This window comes from Polistes fuscatus, unplaced genomic scaffold (assembly GCF_010416935.1).
Source record: "Polistes fuscatus isolate 324 unplaced genomic scaffold, CU_Pfus_HIC Scaffold14, whole genome shotgun sequence".
Taxonomy (NCBI): Eukaryota; Metazoa; Arthropoda; class Insecta; order Hymenoptera; family Vespidae; genus Polistes; species Polistes fuscatus.
In genome coordinates this window covers 2,270,372-2,293,767 of record NW_025113042.1, presented here as the reverse complement: position 1 = coordinate 2,293,767, position 23,396 = coordinate 2,270,372, and the positions used below count along the sequence as shown (strand labels likewise).

The window sequence follows — 23,396 nt, the reverse complement described above, 5'->3', positions numbered from 1 at the left end:
TATAAAAATCATGAAAATCCGCTTGCTATAAGTATACAAAATATTTACCCGAACTTTTCAAAGAAATTGCAAAGATGCACAATTTACAGCATTGCATTCTCTGACATTTTATAAACTTTTGCAGATCGATTTATAACAAAGTATTCTACGCGTAGTAAAAAATTAAATATAACATATATAATGTATAATCACAATCAAAAATAGATGAAATTTTGTTTAAAGTATTTTTTCGTCAGGTTATCGCAAATACTTGAAAAATCGTGACTAGAGTTATTTGAGACACCCTGTATATATATATATATATATATTCCTTATTCGTTAGTTTCGATCTTTTATTATACGATTTGAAAAGTCCGATTAGATAGGACAGACACGAGACAGATCTTTAATCCAACTCTCAAAATGCATCAGACGCGGTGGATTAATCTTCGACCTTTTACCACTAGCTAGCCAGTAGTTACGTACCCTACGCAACCCTCCATGTATCCCTTCAGCTTTCCCGATAATTGAATTTTTTATTAATCCTAGAATTCGATTCTGCTCTCGTCGATCGGAAACAATCCTGCGCTTCCATGCATAGTCCTTGCGCTAACCATTTTAATCCCAGTTCTATATATATTTCTCTCTTTCTCATTCTTTTTTTCATGTTCCACTGATATCGACTACTTACTTTTTTTATTTTTATTTCACTCCGCTCCGTCCCCTCTTTCTTTCCTTCTTTTCTTTTTTTTTCATCATTTTTTGTTTGTTTGTTTTTCTTTCGTCGAAGTTCGCGAACGAATATACTAGGGAAACGTTAACGCACCAGTTTTTCTCTAGGATTCCCCGTCTCGTTGCAGTTCTACGAAATACTAGCGTAAATCGTACGCGAACGAGCATGTTTATTTGGCAAGGGTAGTAACAAAAAGCTAGCTCTTTTTTTTTTTCAATGGAATGCGGTATGGGTTCGCTTGCGAGACCAAGCGAGAAAGAAAGAAAGAAAGAAAGAAAGTAAAAAAAAAAAAAGAAAGAAAGAAAGAAAGGAAGAAAGAAAGAAAGAGAAAGAAGGCCGATGGGTTGGGGGGAGGTTAAGGGGAGGGGGGAAGAAGTAGAAGAGGAAGCTCGAGAAAATGAGAGGGAAAGGAAAAAAAAGAGGGAAGGTAAAAAAAGGTTTCTAGGAACGAAGAGAATGGTGGTGGTGGTGGTTGTAGTGGTAGTAGTAGTGGTGGTAGTGGTGGTGCTTGTGGTGGTGGTAGTAGTGGTGGTTAAAAATGGTCGAACTAGGGGAGGATGAGTCTATCGTCGCACGAACTCGCACGAGTTGCTTTAGAGTTGGATCCATACGAGCGTATCTATCCTCTACGACGAGCTTTATTAGAAGAGACGTTTCTCTCCTTCTATCTATCTATCTTTTTTTCTTTTACTTTTTTTCTTTTCTATTCTTTTTTCTTTTTTCTTTTTTCTTTATTTACTTTTCTACTTTTACTTTTCTTTATTTTTCGCGTAATCATATATCTTATTATTATTATTATTATTTTATTATATTTTTTATATTATTATTATTATTATTATTATTATTATTATTATTATTATTATTATTATTATAATTTTATTATTATTATTAGTATTATTATTATTGTTATTATTATTATTATTTATTTATTTATTTATTTATTTATTTATTTATTTATTTAATAATATTTTATTGACCCTAGAGCCTAGGCTCCCTAAAGACCATTAATTACAGTATAGTACAATGTAATGTATAGATAAAACAAAACGGAAGTGAAAATTATGTAATTATTATTAAACTTATCATTATATTAGTAGTAACGCACAGTAATTAGATAAATGTAAAAAGAAAATAGTATATAATAAATAAAAGTATATAGTTCTATAATAGTAGAATAGTAATAGAACCATTATTATTATTGTTATTATTATGTTTCTTTTTTTTTTTCATTAGATCGGTTGTGGACACGAAAATCGAAGAAAATTCGTTGACACGCGATTACGCGAAACGAAACGTTTGCTTTCTTTCACGAGTTCTTTTTTTCTTTTTTTTATTAGAAACAGAAAATGATGTTATACGTTGGTTGGAAATAGGCGTGTTAAAATAAAATTACACTTTCTTTCTTTTGTAATTTTACTTTTTTGATTTCGTTTTCTTTCTTTTTCTCTTTTTATTTTTCTTTTTTTTTTTTTTTTTCTTTCTCTTTCTTTCTAATTTTATTGTCGATAAATCGTCGACGAGGGAATCGTACCGTGTATAAAAATCCGGAGAAGAAAGCGGAAAAATTGCGTTAATTGGACGTTGTAGAAGAGAACAATAGGTAGAGAAAGGGAAATGAATTCTTTCCTGCGGAATCGTTAGTTCCTTCTTACAATTAATATTACATCGAAGGAGTCACGTTGTTAATTACGTTTCTCAGTCTTTTTTTTTTTTTTTTCATTCATATTTATTCATTCATTCATTTTTTTTGTTTGTTTTTTTCTTCTTCTTCTTTGAAACCGGTTAAATAAAATACATTGATTAATTCGTAATATCTTTTCTTTTACCGTGTCTCATCGGGATATTATTTATTCGAAAGAAAGAGAAACGAAATGCGATATTACAAATTTATTAAAAGAAAAGTATCTAAGTAAGTATATATATATTAAAACAAAAATATACATAAAATATACACCACATATGTAAAAAATAAAATATGGAATACGTTGCATATTTTTCAACGGTATCCTTTTTTTTTTGTTTTTTTTATTTTTCGCATAATCATCATGGGAAAAGGAGGCAAAGTAGCCTTTGAAAAAGATTTCTTTTTGTTTCTTTTTCTTTTTCCAAGTTCCCCCAACTCTTGAAGAATACATCACGTATGTTGTATACATAAAAAGAAGAGAGAAAGAGAGAGATGAAAGATGAGGATAAATAAATAAAAAGAAGAAGAAGAAGAAGAAGAGAAGCATCGTTCAACGTTTCGTCGTATCCTTTTTTTTCTGTTTTTCTTTTTTTTTGTTTTTTTAAATCATCGCGTGGCACGAAAACGTAGAGAAGAGGATTCTCTTGAGTTTTTCACCGGCACGAGTACACACGAGTAGTTTTTTTTTTTTGTCGCGAATGGAATATAGAACAAAGGGATGATGATGGTAGAAGGGTTCCTCTCGATAAAAGTTTTAAAACGTGACCGGTAGGGTCACCGAATAAAAAAAAAAATTAAATAAACTACCGAATGATACTTATTTACCTTCGTACGTATGCACACGAACACACGTATGCATAACGTATCTATTTAGACGATGGTACATATACATATGTATAAATATATGTACGTGTGTTTGAGAGAAAGAGAAAAGTAAAAGGAAAAAAGGAAGAAATGTGTGTCCAACGGAGCATCATCCCCTCTCCCCCCCCTTTCAAACGTGAATACACAAATGCACACACGTACGTATACACAGAGGTACACATTTCATACGTATAAATGCACACACAAGGAAGCAAGTTACACAACGATAAAGCACGATACGCGTAAATCATTAAAATCTGTGCTCTATCGTTACTCTTGCAGCTTTTCGAAAAACAGGAAACGTATCTAACTCGAGTGGCTTACAGGCGACATGCATTCCCGATTACCCCGGAGGTTAAAAGTTGGTGCCAGCGAGAGGTCGAAGGGACATCAAATTCCGCAGGCGATTCATTTTCCTCGTCGCATGTAACACACTCCCTCTTTACTCCCCCCCTCTTCCTTTCTCTCTCTCTCTATCTATCTTTCTCCCTTCGCTATTGCCTTTCATCAGGGCTGAAATCGTGCTAGTGTTTTCCATTAAGCGTTAGGTTGTCGTTCCCCGTATACGTTCCAAGCAAAACCGTTTTCCATGGGTATTTCGTGGCTCGTTATTAAAACCACCATGATATCGTACGTATCCTCTTTGTGTATCTCCGAGCTTGAAAAGAGAGATAGAAAGAGAGAGAGAGAGAGAAAGATAGACACTTTGTCGTCAGTTTCACGACAAAGCTATTTCGATGGCACGTCCCGTATTTTCAACGTGTACACAACACTCGTTTAAAAATCATACGAAAAAATACAAAAAGTAAAATACGGCGGTTCGTCAGTCGTAAATTATCGAAACTCAACCACCCCCCTCCCTACCCCCACTGCTCACCGGCCCTCGTACGAATTTTTAATTCATTCAACCGCACTTCGTAATCGGTTCATTCTCCATGCGCGTAACCCCTTCGCATATTGTCCTAACGATTTTGTTTCTCTCCTATTTTATTTTATTTTATTTTATTTTATTTTATTTTATTTAGTATTTGCCTTTGCTGCGTTATTTCCTCTTCTTTTTATTTTTTAATAACAATAAATGTATCGAATTCGAGAGAGATACTTTCGGTTGATAAATTTGTTCTATGCATATACGCGCGCGAGTATGAGCATGTGATTTATTCGGTAGAAGAAATGTTCATTTATTGGAAATAAGTTTGAAAAGTTAACAGACGTAGAGAGAGAGAGAGAGAAAAAAAAAGAAAGAAATATTTTTCAATATTTGCGAATTATCGAAATGATTTGTAAAACCGATTGATATTTACGTTGACGTTGATTTTAAAAAAGTATGCTTGCGTATGCACGTAATACATATATCTATGCACATACACATATTATATATTTACGTAAATATAAAAATCCTTGTCGAGTATGTTTATTTTTTCATTCGAAACATTCGATATTCGAATAGATTATTAAAATCCTAATGAAAATGCAACAACGAGTTTTGACAAACGAACTCTTGTCTAACTCGTTTTCCATCTTGTTTATTCTCTCTTTCTCTCTCTTTCTTCTTAATACGAAAAAATTCGAGAAGTTCACAAACGGAATCGTGACATTGCATTACACGTGTCGTCCTTCTTCCTCTCATCTTTCTTTTTTCTCTCTCTCTTTCTTACTCGTTTGGAATTTGTGCTCTTTCTTTTTTTTTTTCGTTTTTTATTTTTCTTCCTAGATAAAATATTATGAATCGTGATAAAAGTATATATCTCGATCGAATATATTCGTAGAAGCGCACGATTGAAATTTTTGAACGATTTGTAATGAACGTTTGTTTGCTCGTTGGATATAAAACCACAGGTTGAAAATTTATTTACGAATGGGAGCACGATCCATCCCCCGTCCGTCCATTTGTCCGTCAGTCCTCGTAGCTATTAAATTTGAAATACGAAAGTTCATGGAAAATATTTGAGGTCGGTACTTCGGAACTGGGTTCGATGAATATTTCCTATTGTTTGAAATCAATGATCGTTTTAATTTTTTTCTTTTTTTTTTGTTTATCCTACTCCTTCACTCCCCTTTTCCCCCTTGCCGACCAACCCCTCCCCCGTCTCTACTACGCTCAGATAAATATTTTATCAACTACGACAAAATGTAACAAAATTATTTTTATTTTATCTTTTTATTTTTCGCATAACACACACACACGCGTTGTATATGCAAAAAATATAATAATAAGAAATTTATATATCGAAAGTTGAAAAAAATAGTTTGAATTTCGTGTAACATGGGATGAAAGAAAATGAATGAGTAATAGTTGCGGTCTGTTAAATTATTCGTCTCGAGCAAATGAAATCTGTGAGAATGATAATAATGAAAGAAATCAAAAAACTGGAGTACCAACAGATATGAAGGAAAATAATATGACGACAGATAGGTAGAGATCTTCGTGAACACATCGATCATAGTAACACACGTCAAGCATTGTTCGAGAATGTTGTCACAAAAAGAAAGCTATATCTATGCATATATATAGCTTTCAATACATATCGTAAAATATCGACTCGTCAAATTTGCAGTTGCATTCAGAATAGGATAAGAATTTCTCTAGAGATTTTTCACGAGAGTTTACTAAAAAGAAACAGACACATACACAAACACACACACATATATATAAACTTGTATATACCCTTATTTTTACATATATGTATTTTCATATTTGTATCTACTATTTTTCTTTATATTGGAATACGATAAAAAAGAAATAATACATATTAATAATTCAATATTATTATATTTTCTTTTTCGTTTTGTTTTTCATAAATCGTATTTAAAAAAGAAAATAAATTTAAAATAAAAATTATTCAATGTAAATTACTTAGAAAAAATCGTGTATAATGTGTTTCGTAATGATGAATAAATAACGAATTCAAATAAATAGGTAAGCAAGAAAATTGTACAATATTAAATAGAAAATCCTTGTATGAAATATTTGCATATCAGAATAACCAGTCGCATTGATAGAATATTTCTTATTAAAAAAAAAAAAAAAAGAAAGAAAAGAGTCCATTCATAAATAAGAAGAAAAGGTAAAAGAAGACAGGAGTAAGAATACACTATCCATATCATACTAATAGTAGTGTTAGTAAAAACGTAGGATATTTATAATAAACGTAGTAGTAATAGTAGTAGTAGTAGTAATAAGAGAAAACTCGGGACGAGTTGAATACGAGCCATTGGTTCGCATGCATCGTGACGTTGGTTGTGTAAAGCAGCACGTTGTGTTCTCGCCTGCATCGACCTTTTGTTTTTCACACATTAGCCAACGCGTTCTTTTCCTAACATACAAGTGAAAACTATCCAACTTTGACACACACACACACACACGTATATGCACATGCACACAGAGTTAGGTTAGCTAGAAGCTAGCTTGCCTAGGTATCCCAGTCTCTCTTCCGTTGTTGTTGAAAAGGAAGGAAAAGGAAGGAAGGAAGGAATGAACGAATGAACGAACGAATGAACGAACGAATGAACGAGTGAACGAACGCTAAAGTACAACACATGTCGCCCTAGAATAATCGGAGGAGCTGTAAAAGAGGAGCTCTCTATTATGGTTAACCGTGCCTTTAGAATCCAACCCATTGAATATAAGCTCTCCTATCCTCTCTCTTTTTCTCTCTCTATCTCGTGTCGTCCTTCTCAAAAGGACGACGACACCATCTTGTTCGATCGAAGAAGAAGAAAAAAAAATAATAAAATGAGGGCTACGCATTTTTCGCTTCTTTTTTTCTCTTTTTATTAATTTTTTTTTTATCATCGGTGTAAAAAGGAAAACGACGTAAACAGCATGCGTGGGAGGTGTGGTATTTTTTTATTAACATAATAAATAATAATAATTGTAATAATTTCTATCGTATTTTGCTTTTTTTTAATTTAGTGTGTTTGATTTTTTTTTTTATACATGATTTGTTATATTATACAAAAGTTTTTGAATCATTTTGTTCATTGAAAATTGATCTATTATCTATTGGATTGGAAGAATTCGTTGAAAATAGTGATGGATGTGTCGTTGATCGAATAAATGTTTATTTACAATATATTTTGATATAGTTTAATTCAATCGAAATATACGAAAGAAATTTATTTCTACGATTTAATATCGTAGAAAATGATTTAATTAGTCGGTAGGTGTTTTCTCGTTTTTTTTTTTTTTGTTTTTTTGTTTATTATAATATTTTGTTATTTATTTTTCCTTTTTATAGATTAAAAAGAAAGAGATTTTATTTATAGAATACTTATACGTTATGTTTGTTCTTTAGAGTTCCGTAGATATTTGTAGTTTTTGATTAAAATGGAACACCGAGTAATTGTTTGACTTACATTTTCAACTCGATACGAACTTCTATATGTATATATATATATTTAACTTTAATCTTTTTTTCTTATTTTTATCAATCAGAGAAACAAAGAAAAGATTATTCGATAAACATCCGGTTGGAAGAATAAAGATTTTTATTAAAGAATTTTTCGTTTTAATGATCGAACTTTAGTTTGTCGTTTAAAAATACATTTTTCTTTTTCGAGAGAGAGGAGGACGATGGAATTTATATTATTATAAAAATATTTTTGAATAAAGCTTCTCCTTTATTCAGATTGATCTCGAATTTGCAATATAAAAGTGATATCAAAGTCGTTAAGTTACTAAAGTTTCGTTCGAGTTATCGATTCGTCGTTAGTATCGATAAAGAACGTTAAAGTTTAACAGGCTGTTGGAATCTTCTTCTCGATTCTTTTCTGACATTATAGTAGAATGAACGAATACGTGGATGTCTATGTATAGTACATATATATATATATACATACACACACGTATTTATATATTAAAACTGTCGGCATTCAAATTATGTGGCACGTTATACGTTCTTCGCGGAGAATATGCGTTAATATGGTATTCATGACATTTAAGATGAAATGCTTGAGGATAGTATACTTAATTATTCACAACCGTGTATCGATTTAAATTATTCTAAAAGATATCACATTGAGATATTGCATGCTTTAAATTTCATCTTTTTATCATTTTTTACCCTTACGAAATAAAAATTGATATTTAATATTGAAATATTTGATTTCTCTCCGATCTAATATTTAAGAAAATAAATATATATATTTGAAAAATAAATAGCAATATTAAAATGACGATACGTAAGTAATAAAAAAAAATAGAAAAATCTGATTGATAAAGTATAAATATATTTTTGTTAACATTTGTATATTTTTTCATTGCAGATTTCTCGGGAAAAGATTGGATAAAACGATTTAACGAAGGTAATATTTATTATAAAAATATTTTTATCGATCTTTCGTAAGCTGTATTATCAACGATAAAGTGTGTAAAAGAGAAAGAGAGAGACAGAGAGAGAAAGAGAGAGAGAGAAGAAAATCATTATTGTAGCGTAAAGAAGAGAGCTTTTCTGGAATGTTCAACGGACAATTAACCGGCTGGATTTAACGCGTAAACCTAAATATACTGGAGAGTTTGACCTGAAATTTTCCAACTTTCCTTGTAACAACAAATTGTTTCACATTTGAATAGTTTTAATTAGTGTTAATTAGCATACCACCATAGTAACTTATAAATGATTATATATGTTTTCCTATAGTTTTACGAAAATTATTATTACCTAGATTCTCGATTCGTACGATTACGTGCACCGATAAACGATTCAATAGTACGAACAATTGAAAATTTGATTTTTTGTACCCTTTTCAATTTCTCGTTTTATCAATTTCTATTACGTTTTGTAAAAATTAAGAGATAATCGAATAAACGTTGCTTTAAATTAAACAAAAATGTATACACGTCGTTGTTTTAAACGAGGAATCAACGAAGTTTGTTTATTTTAATGAACAAAAGAATATTTTTAGACTCACGACGAAACAAGATTCAATTCGATGGACCCCTCCAAACGATTATCGATAATATTCGCGAAGAAAAAAGAAAATTAACGTTTCATTTGGAAAAATTGACATTTCTTTTTCATTGAAAGCAAAAGAAAAAAAAAACAGAACGATACGAAAGGAGGAGCGAGATTAAAATTGATGAAAATATTTCGAGCGTGTCTATGAAAATTGGAAAATTTCGAAGGATCCTACGAAAATTCTTTTTTATTATAAAAACGTCAATTTATTACTCAATTTGTTTATTTTACAAAAGTAATCGAAAACGCGTGAAATTTATCGTTATATCCGATAACTAGCTTTCCCCGAACATATAATCTACGGTTTCGTGCTCATACGACGAAATTAGGTGAATTATCGTCGGAAATGTACGGTCTCTCTCTCTCTCTCTTTCTCTATGTCTCTTAATCATGGTGTATGCGTATGCATGTACACCAATAAGCGTCACACTTGAGTGAACGTGTGCTCGGTTAGACGTAGGACGCGTTTGAAGGGTTGTACGATGCAATACGAAGGGAAGTTTGCTGGATTCAGTTTGGTTTGCTGGTGGTGGTGGTGGTGGTGGTGATGGTGGTGGTACGAGAGCTTTGGGCTTGCGATAGAAATTTGTATATAGGTGGTGTATGTGTATTATTCGTGTGTGTGTGTGTGTATAGGTGAGAGGGATAACGAAAGAGACACCACGTGTGTGAGTGTGTTAGAGTGAGTGAAAGAGAGGAGGAAAAGGGCGGGGCGGGGAGGGGTGGGAAGGGGAGAGGAAAGGGAGTCTGAGGCAATCCTTTACGACCCTGCTCGTTGTCAGAGTAAACGCAAATGCATTTTGCAGTCGTGAACGTGGATCGTAATAGTAGTAGTAGTTGTAGTTGTAGTAGTAGTAGTAGTAGTAGTCATCGTCAACGACGAAGAGAAGAGAACGGAAACGACGAGTACGTTGTGTTCTTCGCGAATTCAGACACCCTTGAAAAATCGTTGAAAAAACTCTCGTCGAGTGCGACTACGAAAAGGAGAGGGAGAAGAAGGAGGAGGAGGAGGAGGAGAGAAGTAGAAAACTTTGTCAGCACTGAAGAAGGGGAATAAAACAAAAATGATAAAATAAAAAAAATTTTGGAGAGGTGAGAGATGGGAATAGAAAAATAAAAATAAAATAAAAGAAAAAGAGTAAACGGAAATTCCTCCAAACCCCTCCCTGCTCCCCCTACTCCCCCTCTCCTCCCTGCCGCCTACGACATTTAATTCAACGCAAAAAAGTTTCGACAATTTTGATCTTTTTTTTTTTCCTTCCAGCGTTACTCGGCAAATGCGTTGGATTTTCTTTCTTTTTCCTGTTTTTGTTTGTTTTCTTTTTTATTCGCCTATTTCTAGTTCGTCTAGTTTATCGTGGCGGCAAGCAAACGTCGTGAAATGCTTGTTTAGATTCAATCTCGGGGATCACAGGCATCGCGTTACCTCGAATCTTTCTAGACACGTCGTAGAAAAGCTGAGAAACTTTGCCTTACCAGCTTACGTTCTCTCGAGTGTATCTTCGCGATACGCGTGATGGTTTTCCAACGTTCTTGGAATTTTTATTACATAATTTTCTCTCTTTTCTTTTTGTTTTTTTTTGTTCTTTTTCTTTTTTTTCTTTTCTTTTTTCTTTTTATTCTCACACTCGGGGGGGGGGGGTGGCTGACGTGAGTATAGGGAAAAAATGAGATACCATTTGTTTTCTCGTAACTTAACCCGAGATGATATATTTTTCCTATAGAAATTTAAAGTACTCGTAGTTTAGTGTCAAAAAACACACATAAAAAGATTAAATATTGTCAGATTTGTAATTATTGAATAAATAATTTGTAATATTGACGAATACACACCTTGTGTTTTTCAATATTTAAAAATTAACAAACATATGGTATATGCCTTGCCTGAGGTGTATTTGCTTAAAAACTGAATATCGCAAATAAAATTTAATGAAAAAAATATAATATTTAAATTCAGATGAATAATGTTAATGAAACGGGGGAATATAATAGTAATATGAAACGATAAGAAAATGTGATAAGAGAAAATATTGAAAAGTTAAAGAAAATTGAGTCGTCATTATTCGTAAAATACTATTGCTTCGTTAACGAGATTCCCTTCTTCTTCTTCTTCATCTTCTTCTTCTTCTTCTCGCTTCTTCTCGATTGTTTCCTACGGCATAGCTTTATACAAATCAAGAGAACTCTTTAAATCGTTTCTGTTTTCTACTAATAGTTTCGAGCGATCCCTTCGTTTTCTCCCATTAAGCATTTCCGCGAACTGAGAGTAGGAAAAGGAAGAAGGGGAGGAAGGGGGAGGGAGGGAGGGAGGTGGGTAGAAAATTGGAGCGACGATAATTAAAGAAGTTTTATCCGAGTCCGATAGGATCCTGTGTAAGTAATCTTTCCAAGTCTTTCTGTCTACTCACTTCTCTTTCTTTCTTTCTTTCTTTCTTTCTTTCTTTCTTTCGTTTTTTAATTCTTATTTCAAAAATAAAACAAGAGAAAAAAGATAAAAGACGTAAGAGAGGAAAGAAAGTAAGAAAGAAAGTGGAAGAAGAGATATGACTATTTTAAAAAACAAAAAAACTTCAACAACTATTTCTATATTATATATAATAAAGTTACTTCTTTTTATGTAATAATGTCGTCCGAATTGAAGGTGGGATGGTGGTGGTGGTGGTGGTGGTGGTGGGAAGAGAAGAAATTTTCTGTAATGAAGATAGAACTAGAAACGAGAGAGAAAGAGAGAGTAGTATACATGATATCAGTCTAACTCGTACCTTCTATGAGTTAACGCATACATTTAAACTTATATATATACATATACATATAACCCATCTACATACACACATAGAGATAAGAAATGTTTGCATTCGTATGAGAGAAAGAGGTGGTAGAAGGATAGAGAAATAGAAGTAGAGAAAAGGGGTAAAGAGAAGTGGTGGGCAAGCCAGCCAACCAACCAACCAACCAACCAACCAACCAACCAGCCAGCCCATCGTACGACAGGAGAGATAGCATTATCAGAATTTCGTTGAAGGTAAACTCCACTAATTTTAACTAACGTTGGAAATATCGCAAAACTTTTGAGCCACGAACGCGCAAACAATTTATCTCGGTGTCTCGATCCTCTATCCGAATGAACGAACCAACCACGAGAGTTCTGGTAAAAGATGGAGAAAGAGATCGAAAACGAGAAGATTTGTAGTCTATCACTTCTCAACATCTTTATTTCTCTCTCTTTCTCTTTCTCTTTCTCTTTCTCTTTCTCTTTCACGCCAACCTAGCTGCCCATAGACGTAGTTACACTGACACACGCACACAAATACTATTTTATTCGTACAAAGACAAGTCACGCATACTATAAACAACATATACATACATACATACACACGTACACACACTTAAAACGCTTAGGTGTTTCCATTCCCTTCGACTTCGTACTCTTACTTATCCACTTGCTTTGCGCGGTCTGATAGGGGGACTTTAGTACCATCTAAAGTACAGTATAACCCAGGGAATTATAGTACTGCTCCCGTACCTGCAATATACTTCGTGGTAGCAACTTAATAAGCCGATAGGATAGAATCGCAGAGTAAGAGTGTGCTGGTCGAACACCTTTCCTCCTACTTCAAAACCCTTCTCCTTGTCGTCGTTCAACCATCGAACTACCGATATCTACGTCAAAGTTAATCGTACGGTAATTAGGTTATTACTTTATCATACCTTTTTCTTACATTATTATTATTCTTATATAGTATCTATTATACTCTTCTCGAACTTTTATTTATATTATATATATATATATAATCGTGATCTTATTTTTATTTATTTATTTATTTATTTATTTTCTTTTTTTATAGATGAATTCTTGATCAGTTTTATTATTTATTTATTTCAATATTTTGTTATTATCAATATTTATTTATTTATTTATTTATTTATTTTTTTTTTCATAGATGAATTCTTGATCAGTTCGATATAGTTATTTTAAACAAAAATAATATTTCCTGCTCGTTCTTTCGATACCCCTTTTTTTTTCTTTCCTCATATAAAGATCGTAGTTACTCGAGAATTTATATCGTTACGTAATTATACGTTTGTACTACTGATTTTTTCTTTTCTTTTTTTCTTTTTTTGAATAATTATTAATGAATATATATTTCATAGATAATAATATACGTGTACGTAATAGTTTGAGATTGAAACGTTACCGTTAACAAAAGAAAAGAGACAACTTAATACTCACGTTCTTAGAATTTATTCATACGAAAAGAAAAAGATTAGAATTATCTGAGAATTAATTTGACTGGGTAATTAAAGGCTCGTATTACTCAATGTTTGAATAATTATAAATGAATACATATACATATATATATATTTCATAGATAATAACACGCAAGTAAATAGCAGTTTAAAATGAACGCGATGAACGAATGAAATCATTACACTTTCATACCATAATAATATAATAAATAATAAATATTACCAAATCAAACAAATTCTATTATTAAATAAACATTTATCGTTAAGACTGTTTTAACAACAATAACAAAATACGTAATAGTTCGAAATAAACACATTAGACAAATAAAAATCATTGAAACTTCGTTGAAATATCTTCTATCGTAAAACTAATCAATACAATATATCTTACATGATTTTTAAACAAGATTAAAATGTTAGAATAGAGATAGATCGTCACTTCGATAATAAACGAGCGAATAAGGAGGAAAAAAAGACAAAAATAAAAAGTAACGAAGGATAAAGGCGTGCACGTCGTTGACTATAATCACTGAGTAGATATAAATGAGACTATAAGAAAGAGAATCCCAGAATAGAAGGGTGATGGTGGTAGTGGTGTTAGGTGGTGGTAGCTGTAGGGAACTGTGGGTGCTAAGGGGGGAACTAGGGGGAACTAGGAGAAGATAGGGGGAAGCTGAGGGGTGCTGAGGGGAGCTGAGGGGGGCTCGGAGTTTAGAAGGTTTTAGTATTGAGCTTTTAAGTGGAATTTATCTCGAGCGTGACTGTAAGCAGATGCGGTTTATATTCTTTCGCGCATAGAGATAAGTTTAACGCGAAGCTTCGAGTATGACGATCGTACTTACGTTATCTTTACATTAGGGAATCTCTCGACTATACCTCAGAGAAAGAGAGTCGAGAACGAAAAGAGGGGGAAACGGGAGGAAAGAAGAAAGGAAAGAAGAAAGGTAAGAGAAATATAGAAACGAATCTCTATTTCTTCCGCTCGACGCGTTCGTGAAAACATCCTCGTACGCTTTAACGCTTTGACAACGACGTAAGACAGTAATTTATAATCCCGTGAAACGAGCGTTTCCACCCAAGAAAAGCTGCGCTGCTTATCTGAGAAACGCACACGAGAATAAGAGAAAGAGATAGTGGGAGGGATAGAAAAATGTTCGGGGGAAAAAGATAGTGAGTGAAAGAGAACGTTAGTGTGAGTGAGTGAGTGAGTGAGTGAGTGAAGAAGAGAGAGAGATATTTAAAGAAAAAGACATTTTAGTGAAAGAAAGAAAGAATAAGAAAGCTTTCGGTAGGAAAGCTTTTTAATGGCCAATATATCTCGTTACTTTTATCGTATTCGATGAACAAGTATATATATCGTAGTTATTCTCTTTTAAAGTTCTCTTTTTTTTTCTTCCTTTTTTTATTTTATTTTTCTTTCCTTCTTCTTCTTCTTCTTCTTATTTTCTCTCCTCTTAAATATTCACTTGCATAATGGATAGGTTATAACTCGTAACCGTGTATATTATGGGTGTTTAGTTGGTATTCGTATATTTTGTATTTAAAAGTATGCGTTGTTTATACGTATTATTATTATTATTATTATTATTATTATTATGTTATTCGATGTTTTATCTTGCAGACAAAACTAACGTCAAAGAAATATATTTCTCTGAAGAATTCTAAATCTCGTTAATATTTTACTTTAACTACTTTTTTCCTGATGTTTTCCTCACTATTTTTTCTCTCATTTTACGTTAGTTAAATTTTTCACAAAATTTCTTTACCAGAGAGACAAACCTCGGTCGAGTAAATATCGATCAGATTGTTTCGTTTGTTTTCATCTTTTCACGTTCGAATTTTAGATTTCGATACACGTGTATATATATATACGTGTTTACGTATTTATATTTTAATGATGCGCGTTATTTTAACATCAAACGTTTCAATATTTTCCTTGTATTTTTTTGTTTTCTTCCCCCCATTTCGCGTTGATTCGCTTAATTATTTATTTATTTCTTATCAATGTTTGTCCGCGTGAAATTTATTCCATAATAGCCGATAGCCGTACCAATACGAATCTCACGTATTCGAAAATCCCGTTACAACAACGAGCGTATCATCGCAAAATTATTAATAACCCAATGAAATTGTGGATTTCCTCCGGGCGATAGGAAAAAAACCGAACGTTAGTGCAAACATTGCCAAACCGTACCTACAAATACCCGTGCGAGTTAAATCGCGAATTCACCGAAGACCGAATAATATTCCCAATTCTGATGCAACAATATATTCACATCAAAACTACCTGCTCTAATATTTGCATTGACAAATTTACATTTTTCCGATCGTTCCAAATTTCATCTACCTATTTCGAATCCCTAATTGATCACATATATCATATATATTTTATCTCCATCAGTTCATTCATTCATTCATTCATTCATTCATCCTGTTTCGAAGTATCATACTTTTTCTTCCTCTTTCTCAAACGTCGGCTAATAAAGTCAACAAAAAAAAAAAAGGAAAAAAATAAACATAAGTAAAAATCTCGAGATAAATTTTTCTCGATAAAATTGTACGAAGTTAGACTCCCGAGAATGAACTAATGGATGAGGAAAAAGAAGATAGGAGAAAATTAAATAAAAAAAACAAAATAAAAAATAAGAAAGAAAATCATTTGAAAAAGATATATATATATAATATTCGTATTCCCAAGACGAAAAGCATTTTAGATTTCGACATATTTTATTTGTTGCACACTCGCATATAATAACACACATATACACACACACACATGTATACACATATATACACGTAGAGACACAAGGATACAGAAGAGACATATAATTCGCGTATAAGCGATAGTTCGTTTCATAATCCCTAGAGATATTAATCGTCATTAGTGTTGGAGGTTGGATTTGGACCCTTTTAAACCTCATTTCCAGTGACTCTGTCGAAGAAGTAGGTTACAAGCTTTGCTCTCTGCGGAAATGGAATCTCGCGTTTGTAGCCGTTACCGGTGACATCGAAGGATAAAGGTTATCGATTCTTTTCTCATAGACGACGACGACTACGATGAAGAAGAAGAAGACGATGAAGAAGACGAAGATAGAAAGAGTTAGAAGAACGAAAAGCGACCTACTACTCTTCCGTTCTTATATTCCGGAGATTTCATCTGTAAACGCGTAATAATCCGATAGGAGAACGATTTCAATGTTGTCCAGTCATCCGTTGAAATTCTGAAAGAACACTTTCAAGTACTTAAAACGACACCAGAGAATTTCTTTCTTTCTTTCTTTTTTTTTTTATATTACTTTTTTTACATTATTTTTTACTTTTTCTCATACCACTTCGCATCGAAATAAAATAAGTTAAAAGTCAGTTTTATTATTTTTATTTACTATTTTTATTAATAATAATATAAATAATAATATAATTAATAATATAAAATGTTTGTATTTGTGATATTAACGGAACAAAGAATCATTAGAAAAATGCATACGATGATTTATTATTTATATTCCGTCGTTCGTTGATATGTTCCGATAGAAAACTTTCAAGTACTTACTTAAAACGACACTAGAAAATTTCTTTTTTTTAATTTCAGAATATTTTTTCTTTTCATAATATTTTGTAAATACAAATCGCTAAAAGAATCCGTTTTACTTTCCTATCGAAATATAATTAACGAATCTGAACTCGTATTTATATAAAGTGTATATCACAAAAATTTTATTTGAAGAAAACAAAAAGTGTGTATATCGTTTCATTGTATTTAAACAAAATTTTTTCATTCAAAATGAAGCACTCGTTCGTATCTTAAATAAAACAATCATTGAATTAAATGAACTAATAGAAATAGGATATTTTTTCTTTTTTTTTTTTGTAGGGTGTCTATATCCGTTGCATCGAAAAATTCGTGATGCAATTTTCATCGAATCTTGCCGCTTCAAAAACGAGAGGAGATCATTCCTAGACTCGGTAGTTTTCTTTCTCGTTGTTGGCTCGAGTAAGGACCAATTTCGTAGAAAATTGCTAGTTCCGTTTGCAATCGGTTATCGGTTTCTTCTTTTAGATTCGACGAGAGTATCTTTTCATCGTTGTTCCTCGATATATCTTGATATAGTTAGTGTTTTCACCGGAAAAACAAAAACAAAAACAAACAAACAAACAAACAATTGAAATAAATTACACGTTAGAACACAAATGAGAAATCAAATCAATTAATTTACACGATAATATCGTTAGATTTATTTATACAATACAATATATTAATGTGGGATGCGAGCACCTCCAACCCAACTTTAAAGTAGGCGTTCGTGAGGAGATTGGACGGTGGGCCCTGGATAGCTCAATTGGTTAAAGAGCAGTCGCCCGGAAAGCTGAAGATCCGGGTTCGAGTCCCGGTCCAGTCTGTCCAACGGCCCAATTTTTTTCACGAATCCTACATTTTGGGGGCTCGTCCGGAATGGAGGTTTGCTTCGTGTCACACTTCTAAGACCGGCCAATAATTAGGGAAAAATAATTAATTGAACATCTATCAAAGAGAGGTTAGGCCGACGTAAGACGTATAGTGGCGACGTGAACGATTGGCTGGGGAACTAGGCAAGACGGCCTTTAGACAGCAATGCGTTCAGGATTAAGACGTGTAGTAAGAGGTCTACGACGAAGAAGGATAGATGGTTCAAGGAAGGGGTTTTCCAATGACGGAGATTCGGGTTCGAATGTAGTTGCGGGGGGGTAGAATGTGGGATGCGAGCACCTCCAACCCAACTTTAAAGTAGGCGTTCGTGAGGGGATTGGACGGTGGGCCCTGGATAGCTCAATTGGTTAAAGAGTAGTCGCCCGGAAAGCGGAAGATCCGGGTTCGAGTCCCGGTCCAGTCTGTCCAACGGCCCAATTTTTTCACGAATCCTACATTATTATAGATCAACTTATACGATTGCAATTATCGATTCTGCGTTCCAATAAAATTCATGATTTTCTTTCAACTGCATCGAGAGATAGAAAGAGAGAGAAAGAGATAGATAAAAAAAAACAAATAGTATAATCGAGAAAGAAATAAAAATACGAGAAAAAGTTTTAAATTGAACCCGAGGGTATAAACTATAAATAAATTCGAGTACATAAGATAGACGTGTACAATATAATATATATATATATATATACATAGGTTGAATTTCTAAGCAAACGGCAGTCAATCGTTTGCCTGGGGCCAAGAGGAATGTTCCAGAGGTTAGTTAATAACTGTTTCGAGCATGTTTACTGATATTGCAACTCGAAATCTCCGTATTGAAACTTTCTCTCTCTCTCTCTCTCTCTTGCGATAGCGCCTTAATGTTACCGTTTATATATCTACCTTCTAACTTTCTACTATACGCGTTTCCCAATACTAAAGACTTTGTTCAACATCAAGATGGACAGATTTTATTGCGAATCGAAAACCCGAGATTAATATTTTCATTCATACACACGTATCCGTTAGATATACATCGTTTTATATTCAAGATAAAGCAAGAAAGAAGGAAAGAAAGAGAGAGAGAGAGAAAATATATTAATAATTTACCACAAAATTGTTAAACTTATAATAAAACTAATGAACAAATATTAGTAACGTTTTGTTCGAGAGGAAAATCGTATATAAAAGTTTATCTACCGACATAATAATTCACCGTGAAATTATTTCTTCAACTTCGTAATAGTTTTATGTAAAACAAAAATTCAATAAAAAATTACAAACTCTCTCTCTTGTGGGGAAAGTATATAATAATTATTAATTTTATACATAAATTTGGAAACTCTTTCTTTCTTTCTCTCTCTCTCTCTTTCTCTCTCACTTACAATAAAAACGTATCGAATATAATTTACATACGTTCAGCTAATACGTGAATAGTTCGATAAAAATGAGAAAAAGTAAAAAGTATTAAAAGTTGAGTAATACACCGAAGAAAGTTCTCTTATATTTTGTGAATTTATATTTTGAGGTAAAAAAAAAATTTCCAAATATAGAAAATACGAAAAGAAAGAAAGAAAGAAAGAAAGAAGAGTTTGGAGGAAATGAGGGAAAGAGGTAGAAGAACCAAGAGTAAATTTGTGGAGTAACCGTGTTCTTAGATAGTTCTATGACGATGAGAATACACGGAGAGTAAGTGAGATAGTAAAAGTGAATAAGTGAGTAAGTGAGTAAGGAAAAGAGAGAGTGTGAGAGAGAAAGAGAGAGAGAGAGAGAGAGAATTAAGAGAGAAAGGGGTGCGAAAGAGAAGCTCAAGCTTTCGCGTGGTCTCTGCTTATTACCTTATCGGCTAATGCTCTTATCGTGGAACAGGTTCGCTACCTACCTACCGGTGGTGCTCTTGCCTGACTCTAAACTAATCTAAAATGCAGAGAACCACAAAGCAGCTGCACTAGCATAGGGATTGGCTTGTGTGCAGTCTAGCAAGAGAGTAGAGACGATATATAGGTGTTACAGAGCAAAAGGTGAAGGGTCAGTACACCAACGAACCCCGATAATGTTCCCCTTTCTTCCCTTACCTTTCCCCTCCCCTTTCCTTCCGTTTTGTTCCGTTCTGTTCCGTTCTGTTCCGTTCGGAAAACTAATCTTACTGCCAGACTATTTTCATTCGTTTCGACACACGTAAGCCGAGATACGCATACCACTTCATTTTCCATTCGCATTAACACATTTACCAAACCTCTCTTCGACCCCTCAACCCCACCTGTGCGCCTCTGTTATTTCTTTTTATTTCTTTTTTCGTCTTTTCTCTTCTTTCCTCTATTTCTTCCTTCTTCTTCTTCTTTCTTCTTTCTTCTCATCTTTCTTTTTCCTTTTTTTCTTTTTTACTTCGCTCGCGCTTATACACGCGCGCTATTTTAAATTGGCACCCTCATAGCTGACGGCACCGTTCCAAGCCGGCTTCGACCGCTTCGTTTAATCTTCAAAGTGTAAATTTCTATCTCCACTTTTTTTCCCCATTTTTTGCCCTCTCTCTCTCTCTCTCTCTCTGTGTATGTGTGTGTGTGTATCTCTGTCTATCTGTCTGTCTATATTTCGGAAGAGCACGTTTAACGTGCTTTACATACAATTTTGTAGTACTTCTATCTCTCTCTCTCTCTCTCTCTCTCTTTATTCTTTTTTCTTTTTTTTTTGCTTAAAAAATGTACTTCCTACGACACGATGTTTATTTAATGCAAATTTATAAGAACACTCACTCTAGGAAGAAAATTGCAAATTAAGTATAATACGCTCGATGAAATAAGCCTAATGATAAATTGTATGCATGAAATTTGTGTTATTTTATTTAACGACAATCCTTCTTCTTCTTCTTGCCGTCGTTTCATTCGTTTTGCGAATAAATTGGAAGCGAAAGAAAAAAGGAAGAAAGAGAGAGAGAGACGATATGGAAAAACATATTACTCTTTCCTCTTCACATTTTTTTATATTAACGAATCCGTCTGCCGTCTGTAAAAAAAAAAAAAGAAAAAAAACAACAGCAACAACAACAAAAAAATGGGTTCCAAATCTTGTTGACTTTAATTCTTGACACGGTTTCGTTCACGGTTAAGAGAACCGTTTTAATGAGCAAAGATAAAAAAATTAAAAAAAAAAAAAAGGGAAAGAGAAGAAGAGAAATAAAACGACTTAGCTTCGTTCAAGGTCGTCGGGGTTTGGTTAGAAATGATGATTTTTTAGTTGCGAAATTTAAACGTTCATCTATTAAATTCTTCTTTTGGTACGCTTGTACAACACACAGGCTTTTCTTTATTTATTGAAATTATACTTCTTTTGGCGCGTTGGGGAAAATGTAATGGGGAGTGATTTTGTTCCGAGCGTCTGGAAAAACGACACCATGAAGTTTGTCGGTATCTTACGACGCGCGGCAAAGCGATTTTAAGTATACGGCATGAAGTTGTCTTCTTTTCCTTCTTCCCCTTTTTTCTCAAGCGGGTCACCCATCCAAATACTTAATCGTACGCAGCGCTGCTTTACTTAAACGATCGAAGCGAGAACTAATGCTGTAACCGCGCCATGACTGTTGAAGCGTGAAGTTATTCGATATATCTCTCTTATATTTAGTGTGGACTGATATCTATATATTGATATTTTCTTTTTCTTTTTTTTATTCTTTCTTATATATATATAATAATAATTATTTTTTTTTGAAGTTATTTCTTTTCTTTGAAGTTTTTTTTTGAAGTTATTTTTGAGATTATTAAGGTTATGTTCGTTTTGGTACGGCAAAGAAGTATAACTTCTTACGTGCGTACATAAGTACACACACCAGTTTATTTATTTATTTATTTATTTATTTATTTATTCCCACTTTACAATGGTCTAACATGAGCAAAAGACGGAAGGTGTCTCGACGATAGAAAGAAAGAAGGGGAGAAAAAAAAATGTCTTTTTCAATACCCCAGAGATGATGGCGGATGAGAAAAAGTCACGGCTGATGGCGAAGGTGCGTTTGAGTTAAGAGTAAAAAGCTCATGGAATACGTAACGTGGTGCAAGCTAGGCAAGCTAATGAACGCGATGGTGTTCCTTTTTTCTTTTTTTCTTTCCCCCTTTTCCATTCTTCCTTTCTTTCTTTCTTTCATTCTTTCATTCTTTCTTTCTTTTCCTTTCTACGTTCTTTTCTTTATTCCTCTTTCTCTCATTTCTTTTTTCCCTTTCCTTCCCTTCTTTCTGTTTTCTTTTTTTCTTTCTTTTTTCTTCTCTCTCTCTCTCTTTCTTTCTTTCTTGATAAAAGTCAGTGCAGTCCTCGCTTGGTACGAGCAAGCGAATGCTGTACTTAGAGAAAGGTTGAATTAAATTACGACGAAACCTGGAAATTCTTCGGTCGAGTAGCCTCTTCAACGCGAAAAATAAAATAAAAAAAAGGAGATAAAAAAAGAAGGAAGGAAAGAAAAAAGAAATAGGAGGAAGAAGAAGAAGAAGATGAAGAAACGAGAGAAACAACACAAAGTAGAATGTTAAACGTACGCACGTAGTAGAATTTTGTTCGTTTAAACCCCCTACCTCCCACCCCAAACCCTTCTACCTCCCTCACACCCTTCTTATTGGTCTGCCACGACAACCGTCACCACTACACTTTTCTTTCTACCACGTCTTCTTTCTCTTTCAATTTCTCCAATCGAATTTTTGTAATATTCCACTTTGTGAACAATATCAAACCAGATCTGGATCGTAGTCTGCACGTAATTATCATAAAACGTAATTATTATTACTAGTATTGTTATTACTAGACGAAATTTGTTCTACATTCGAAATCGTAATCGTAATCCACGTAATTGGAATCGCTTTCGAAGACTCCGTATAAATATTCAATATAGGAAAAAAAGGATTGTGGGAGAGAATCGTGCGAATATGAAATTTTTTAAAATAATATTAGGATCTTTAAATGCTATAGCACGAGCGTTATTATAAGTTTCATTTGCTTTTTACGAAAAAAAAAAAAAATTAAATTAAAAAGAATATACTTATATACATATATATAAAAGTTTTGGTATCAGGTATAAAGAATTTTATTTAAATTCAACTTTTATTTTTTGATAGAAAAATGAGCAAGCGAAGAAAGAAAAAAGAAGATAAAAAAAGAAATTAACGTTGAAAAAATTCATCGGAAATATCTCAACGAGAATCATTCGTCAAGATAATTTAATCTGAACGAAATCGTAACACGATGATATAAAGTAAAATAAAATGAATAATGTTATAGAAAAGGTGTTGAAAACCCTTTTATCTTTTTATCCTTACATCTACTTCTTCTTATAGTTACAACGATGTTGATGATAATACTACTAGTAATAGTAGTAGTAGTAGTAATAGTAGCTGATACATAAATATCTATATATATATACATGTTTTGGGTGTATACCGTGTTAGTTACGTCTGCGGAAACTCGAAAAGTACTTGAGCATGCATCTTGCGCATAAGTGCGACCATGCAC

At 33.1% G+C, this 23,396-nt stretch overlaps 1 protein-coding gene across 9 annotated transcripts in view; it reads left to right on the top strand.

Moving 5' to 3' along the window:
• The window catches only part of LOC122514185, a 155,780-nt gene that overhangs the window by 111,962 nt on the left and 20,422 nt on the right, over positions 1 to 23,396 (top strand). For 7 of the 9 annotated variants that reach the window (XR_006302982.1, XR_006302981.1, XR_006302987.1 and 4 more), the window contains one exon: positions 8,529 to 8,570. Coding sequence is in view for 1 of the 9 variants with exons in the window: in XM_043630852.1 (XP_043486787.1) it covers positions 8,529 to 8,567 (39 nt within the window). In the remaining 8 variants the exon portion in view is untranslated. Of the gene's footprint in view, positions 1 to 8,528; positions 8,571 to 23,396 lie in introns of those variants that run through there. The other 2 variants (XR_006302983.1, XM_043630852.1) reach the window with 1 other exon arrangement.